Here is a 7,677-nt window from a genome sequence, read left to right on the forward strand (position 1 = left end):
ATTCAATTTCCTATTGGACTTTTATCTTTGCTAACACCTATTGAGTTTTCCACTTGTTAGGCTTCTTATCTACTAACTCCATGTTATTGTTCTCTAATGTCAAATACCTAATTCATCTGGATTTGGCAAGCATTCAATTAGTTTTGACCTACTTGCCATGCTTAATCTTACTTCAATCATATTGCCCTCAATATAATTCACACTAATATAATATTTGATATCAAAACACAACCTTTAATCTCAGAGTACCCAACAGGGCTTGATCGTACCAACAGATTAATTAAGCCACACAGAGAAGATCTATCCAAACAAAAAGTACTACATAAAAAATTGCTAAACACCATTAACATTGAACAAACGTCCCTACCTATTTTTCCTGAATGAGGAAGCAATTAAACCATTAGTCTTGCCATTATGTTCAGTGTTCATCCATCATGAATTACACAAAACCAGTAACCTTACTGGACAATAACGAGATAACTGCTGTAGTCTGCTTTGAAAAAACAATCACAAAACTGAAGCATTTCAGGTAATAAATGCAATATCATAGAAGTACCTATGAATTAGAATAATAAGAAATCACTTGCATAACTGATTACTGTAGTCAGAAATATTGATTTCAACTCTCCACAGTATACAGCAATATATACTTGTGATCATGCCCAGATTCTCTTCTTAGGAAGTAGATCAGATGTCTCAATCAGATCTATTTTAGCAGCCAAAATGAAGTCATTTGTAGTCAATCCACCTGTAATATAATGAGGAAAACTTAAAAAAAATAAATAGAAAGAGGCTAACAAAATAGTGCTGAAACTAAAAATGAAACTTTTGAACGCTTATATCGAAATTAGATAAAAAAAATTAGGAAAACGACATTTTAGAATAGCTAAAGCAAGAGAGAAGAAGACAAAAATTTTACCCAAATAAGATATATTAAAGATTAATACAATATGATACTAGTAAATAACGAGTAAATAAAAGAGTGATAGAAGAAGTATTTTCATCAACAATTGAATGAAGGTTTAGGTGAGCAACTTAACTTAAGTAAATCAAATGAGTATAAAAATTTAAATATTTATCGTAGAACTTTATAAGTATAACAAGTTTTAAATATAATACAAAATGAAAAAGTAGTTGGACCAGATGGTATTCCGATAGAAGTATGAAAGTGCCTAGAAGTCAAGATATTGAATGACTTACAAAATTATTTAATCTGATATTGAAAATGAAAAAAATAGTTAATCAATGGAGGATAAAGTACTATATAAGAATAAAGGATATATACAAAATTATGCAAATTATATGGATATTAAACTAATGAGTCATACCATGAAACTTTGAGAAATAATAATAAAAAAAGATTAAGGAAGGAGACCATGACGGAAAATCAATTTGGATTCATACTTGGAAGGTCAACAATAGAAGCTATACATCTTCTTATACAATTAATTAAAAATTATCATGAACAAAAATAAGATCTACACATGGTATTCATTTACTTAGAAAATTTATGATAGGATAGATATTGAGAATTCTAGAAAAGATAGGAATTAGCATGGAATATATTGAACTAATTAAGGATACATAAGAGAATGTAACGACAAAAGCAAATACTTCAGGCGAATCAATCAAAGAGTTTCCCGAAAAAATATAGTTACATCAAGAATTAGCTCCATATCTCTATTTTTTTACACTAATCATGGACGAACTCACTTACACATCTAAGACATGGTCCTGTGATGCATGTTGTTTGTAGATAATATTGTTTTGTTAGATGAGATACGAGAATGAGTAAATGTTAAACTCGAATCTTGGTGGGACACACTAATGTTAAAGGTTTTATACTTACTAAAGTAAAAACATAATATATGAAATTTAAGTTTATCAATATTAGACGTAGTGAAACAATTATTAAAATAGGAGATAATAAGTTATCAGGAACTTAGAGCTTTAACTATTTAGAATCATTTTTACAAAAGGATACAGACATTAGAGATATCTTACATAAAATACTAAAAGAATGGTGAAAATAAAGGAGAGCATCAAGTGTTTTATGTGATTGTAAAATACCTTCAAAACTTAATGAAAAGTTCTAAATTACGTTATATGAAGTTGAATGTTGGGTTATGACTCGAGCATATCAGTAGAAAATGAGAGTTACAGATATGAGGATGTTAAGGTAGATGTGTGGACATACGAGAATGGACCGGATAAGTAATGAGAATATTAAAGGGAAAGTTAAAGTTGCATCTATTAAGGAAAAACTCCGAAAGACATATTTAAGATAATATGAATATGTACTTAGATGACTAATACATACTCTAGTTAGGCGATGTGAAACTATCACAAAGATGTTCATCAAACAAGGAAGGGCAAAAAAAGACTTGATTAGCCACAATTAAAAAAAATATTTATTTCAATATAGGTGATGATATAGTAGGGACTAGAGTCTAATGACGTAGAAGGTTTCATATAGTTGTCCACTTTATAGAATAAAGCTTGGTTGTTGTTGTTATTATTGTTGTATCCACATATCATTTTTTGGATATTTTTTCATTCACCATAAACCTAGCGGAACAAACTTTCCTTTGTTGTCGAAAACTTGTGTAGAATCTCTCCCAACATGTGCTAATGTCATAGCCGCAAGAGTGGCAGCTCACGATAGCAAGTGACTTGACGGTTACAGGCAACCTCGTTTGCAGTCGTAGGTGGCTTCACTCACGACGGCAGGTAGCGTCGCTCACAGTCACGTGGAAGCGAGGTTCCACGAGGCATGTTCTTCCTTCCCCTCTCCTTTCCTTAGTTTTTCCTTTCCTTTTCCCTAGTGATTTTTTTTTTCTTTCACATAGGATTCATTTTCTTCTTTAATTCACACCTCGGAGTAAAAAGACTAAGCAATCAACGTGGTAGAAGTACAATGATGTATAAAAAAATCAACCAAATTAACCCACCTATTGATGCGGTCCACAGCTCTGCCCTAACTTGGTTGGGTTGTTCCAAATGAAGATTTGGAAAACAATGCCCTGCAGCCTCTGCAACATGATAAATCCTAGTGATGAGTTCAAGTCCACATCTATAATCTCTCACCTTCCATGGGCATTGGATTCTCATTCCTCCTTCACCATCCACTAACCTCCAACCAACCACCTATTAAAGTAAATAATATCGTGGGTTACAAGCAAGGAGAAAATTGTGAAAGCAAACTTCAATTTTCTTAGTGAAGTCCAAGTGTTAAATTTTCTCATAAAAATGTCGCCTTTTATTATCCAAAGATGAAATCGATACCGTCCAATTTGCAGAATCGGTGGAAGATTTCAGTTTACCTTTCTAAGAAGCCTCTCGGCATCCTCTGCTGAGATGGGCGGCTGCGAGGGTGAAATGTGCTCGCAGCTTATCTGGGCGAGAGAGAGGGCGGAGATGTTAGGGATCAGGATTCGGTGAAGTGTATCGGTGTTTCCAAGTACGTTCTCGCAGAAGTTGCTCTCCACCTCCTCCGGGAAAGGGTCTCTGGCGCCAAAGTCGCCAAGCAGATCGGGGCCCTGTGCGAGCGGGAGGAGGTGGCGGCGTCTTCCCCACCGTGGCGAAGCGTTGTAGGAGGCCGAGAAGGCGGTGTGGCGGCGGAGAATAGAGCTGGACAGCGGCGCAAGGAAAGAAAAGGAAACGGACGCAGTCGCCATGAAGAAGTTATCGGATAGATTTGAAGGCAAAAGATCGTGGACATAATTTATTGGCCATAATGCCAGAGGAAAAAAGAAAAAAAGAAAAAAAAAAAGAAGGGAATCCGCCCCCGTAAGTTGTAGTTGACGAATAATTTATGGGTCGTAAACTGGAGCTGATGGAGGTAAGGTCTAAAATGTTTGAGTTTAAAGTCGAATATAAATTTTATTTAATGAATATATTTATGGCTCATCATGTTAGTTAAATTTTTATTGAATCTAAATTATATAAATTATAAATTTAAATATTTATTAAAAATTAAATTATATATTTAGAAAGAAATTATAATATTTTTATTAAAATTTATGATTTTATAATAATAAATAAATTTAATATTTTTATCTATATTTTTTATAGTATAAAATTTATAAATTAAATATTAAAATTATTATTTTTTAATTTACAATTGATTCATGAGCTTACTAACGAACATGTTCACGAGTTAACGAGTATTGTCTTGATTCCCATCAATCATCAGGGTAAATTAGGAAGCGCACGTGACGATCAGTCCTGAAACCCAGCATCCTTAATTATGTCCCCCATTTGAAAAAAATTTTCTACAAATACATTGTACCTGGAGTTCGAACCGCGAATGTATAGATGATAACCTGAATATCTTGTTGCGGTACCATGACCCAAGGACAATATTATCATCAAAGAAAATTTGGACTTATGTATCGTACCAATTTTATCGGCCGTCTCCGAAGAGACAAACAAATAAGTGTTTACTTACATGAAAGGTTTATAAAGGAAATAAACATTTTATTTCTTCACAAACGCAAATCTGCGACAAATTTGGTTTTCGTCCTAGAATTGATAACGAAACCCATTTTTTTCATAGATTTACAATGAAAATGGATTTGTTGCCAAATCTACGACGAACCCAATTTCGTTGCAAATCTATGATGAATCTTATTTTCGTTGTAAATTTGTGATGATTCTCATTTTCATTGCAGATTTGAAATGAAAATGTATTTGTCGCCAAATCTACGACGAATCCATTTCCCTTATAAATTTGCGACAAAAATAAAATTCATCGCAGATTTATGATACACAGTGATTACGATAATTTGACAACACCAAATTTATTGCAAAAGACACATTTTTTTATTATTGATAATCTGCATTTTATCACGTATACAAATATGATATTCCAAACTTGTTTATAACAAACATAACATTCTAAACCAAATCTACAATCCATACAAGTCAAAACAACATATTCAAAATGAAACTATACAAAAATAAGTCAAAACAAACATATTAATATTCATACAAGTCATTCATACAAGTAATCATATCCAAAAATATCCAACATTTCAATCTAATCTTCTCAAAATTCAACAAGTCATCATATCTCCAAATGCAAATATCTCATACCAAACAATCTAAAAATCAACGAAGAGATAAATCAACGTTTTCCTCGACACGGATTTCCTTCTCCTTCCATTCTTCTTCTTTTCATGCATCAAAAAATAAACAAAAAAAAAGTATTATATTTAACAACAAATAAAATCCTATAAACTAATATAAAACTTAATATTTAAAGACTTACGTTCTCCGGTGTGGATTTTCAATTTTCACCACCTTCCTTTGCCTCAATAAACTTATTCAAAATAAATTATCAGTATTAATCAAAAATATAAAAATGAAGGGTTCACAAACTCAATCAATTAACACATGTTCAAAAACACTAATTCTAAGATAAATAACATTCATACATAACAAAGTCATGAAAAATCATCACCACCATCATTGTTATCACTATCATTAGTAGACCCGGAAGAAATCTGACTTGGAACGGAGCCTAACTGAAGATGTTGCATTATGAGGTCTATTGTCGGTGCATTTCTCTCCTTTCCTCATCCCTTTGCAATAATATTATCTCCTTCAAATTGCTAACCTATTTATTTGTGCCCTTATTACTAGTAGGGTGGAAGATGTACCAGCAACCTTATGAGTTCTCAAAGAACACACATTCCTAATATCCTTCTTCCTTTCGGTCCTCCACTGACCTCCAACTATAAACTCATATTATTACCAACAAAGGGCTCAAATCTGTCAACATCATCACTAGCTTGTGAATTCCTTTGTACTAGCTATAGCTCATCATATTTCTCCTATATTGTCAAGAAAAAAATTAAAATAAAATTATAATAATAATATTTCAAAAATTCATATACATAACTAATAGAATATATGTTATAAATTGAGATCATAGATTAATCCAAACCTTAATTGCTTTAGACCAAGAGATTGTATAAGAGATATGAACCATTTGTGTTGGCACTACAAGTGATTCAAGTATTCTCTTCTTCATATCCTAGTTTAAAACGTGACAACATTGATTGGTGAGTTGTTTGTAAAACAAAAGCACAAAAAATAAATTGATGAATGTTGGGAGGATATTACATATCAATAAGAGAAAGTTGCAAACACATTTTAGACTGAGGAATATATTATTCCAATATTACGATATATGAGTAGAGTTAATGATAAACATGGATGCAAGTGAAATTCATGAACATGATGATGATGATGGGATGGGAAGGACGAGGATAAGAATGACAATGACAATAACAATGAGGACTTTGATTTTCATGCTGGATAAGTTTTGTAATCTTAATATAACAAAAATATAATATTCTATTTTCATATATGATAATGTTTGATTTATGAGTAAATTTAGTTTTAATCAACAAATTTACATTATTTATAGCTCTAGTTATTTATCCTTAAATTCATATATTTTATCTATTAATACACTGTATTTTTTCTTATAGGTCATTAGAGGTGACATCTTCTTATTTTTTTACACACTCTCTGATCTATTTGTAAATATGGTAACTTTTTTCATATTCTTCATTATACATTAAATTTTTATTTACTTTATCCTAATAATTTTGGTTGATAGTCTCAGCGTGGTGGGTATAGATAGATTGGGTACTCTGGGACAGTCTGCTTCATCACCTAGCACTGGACCTACACCCCCTTCAAGCGCAAGACCTTCCCATGCACCTTCACTAGCACCTTCTCATTCACCATCGCTAGTACCTTCGCCAGTACCCACGCAAGTTCCTTTGGCCAAACACTCGATTGTTGAGAGGAAAGACACTAGAGAGTTTATTGTAAGGAACTAGAGCGCTAAACATGCATATGCACAGCGGAAACCATCTAGTTCCTTCCAGGAGATCCATACGAAGGGAAAGAAAAATATACTAAGTTTTTCATAAGATTATAAGAGGTTATACCTTTGGTGCATGCACACGATCTCCCGACAACTCGGATCACACCACAATCTCACGTTCATGCCTCTACAGTATCCACACGAACAAGCATTCGTTTGTCTCACAAACTCACAAAATGGAGATAGGTTGTGCTAGCAACCTAGAGAATAGATTTTGGCAAAGAGAGGAGAAGAGAAAGGAGAATGAAAAACTATCTAAAAAATGAAGAGAAAATTGCTTAAGTATTTTCATCCAATGAAAACACTTAATTAGCATTAATAGCCTTAATGAGCATTTACACTCCATTAAGGACCACACTTGAAACTCCTCATTTCAAATCAATTTCGAAAATTGAATGAAATGAATCATTGAATTTTGAAATTCAATAAATCTCTCCATTAATCCTCACTTGAGTCTAACTCAAGTCTCCTCACTTGAGTCTAACTCAAGTCTAATTCACTTGAGTCTAATTCAATTGAGTCTTACTCAATTAATCTCATGCAATTTCAAATTCAATGAATCACATTTCATTAATTTGAATTGACTCCTTGAGTTTAGTTTGAATTGGAATTAATCCAACAATTAGATCCAATTGAGTTTAACTCAATAAGTCCAATTCAGATAAAACTTAATCCAATGATTCATCATATGAACCCATCTCCAAATCTACTTGTTCTTTGTGTGTGACTCAACAGGTTCTCGTAACATTGGCAATGTACCCAAATCAACATTT

The 7,677-nt window shown here is 32.6% G+C and overlaps 1 protein-coding gene across 1 annotated transcript; it reads right to left on the reverse strand.

The window, feature by feature from the left end:
• Positions 1–381: 381 nt before the first annotated feature.
• LOC121992362 (probable pterin-4-alpha-carbinolamine dehydratase, chloroplastic) lies at positions 382–3,709 on the reverse strand. The gene is made up of 3 exons (XM_042546681.1): positions 3,324–3,709; positions 2,952–3,147; positions 382–748 (listed from the first exon to the last, which is right to left on the reverse strand). Exons 1-3 carry the CDS (start codon positions 3,675–3,677, stop codon positions 657–659), a joined length of 642 nt encoding a protein of 213 aa, XP_042402615.1. The 5' UTR covers positions 3,678–3,709; the 3' UTR covers positions 382–656.
• Between the last annotated feature and the right edge of the window lie 3,968 nt (positions 3,710–7,677).

Source organism: Zingiber officinale, chromosome 6B (genome assembly GCF_018446385.1).
Source record: "Zingiber officinale cultivar Zhangliang chromosome 6B, Zo_v1.1, whole genome shotgun sequence".
In the NCBI taxonomy this organism is placed as follows: Eukaryota; Viridiplantae; Streptophyta; class Magnoliopsida; order Zingiberales; family Zingiberaceae; genus Zingiber; species Zingiber officinale.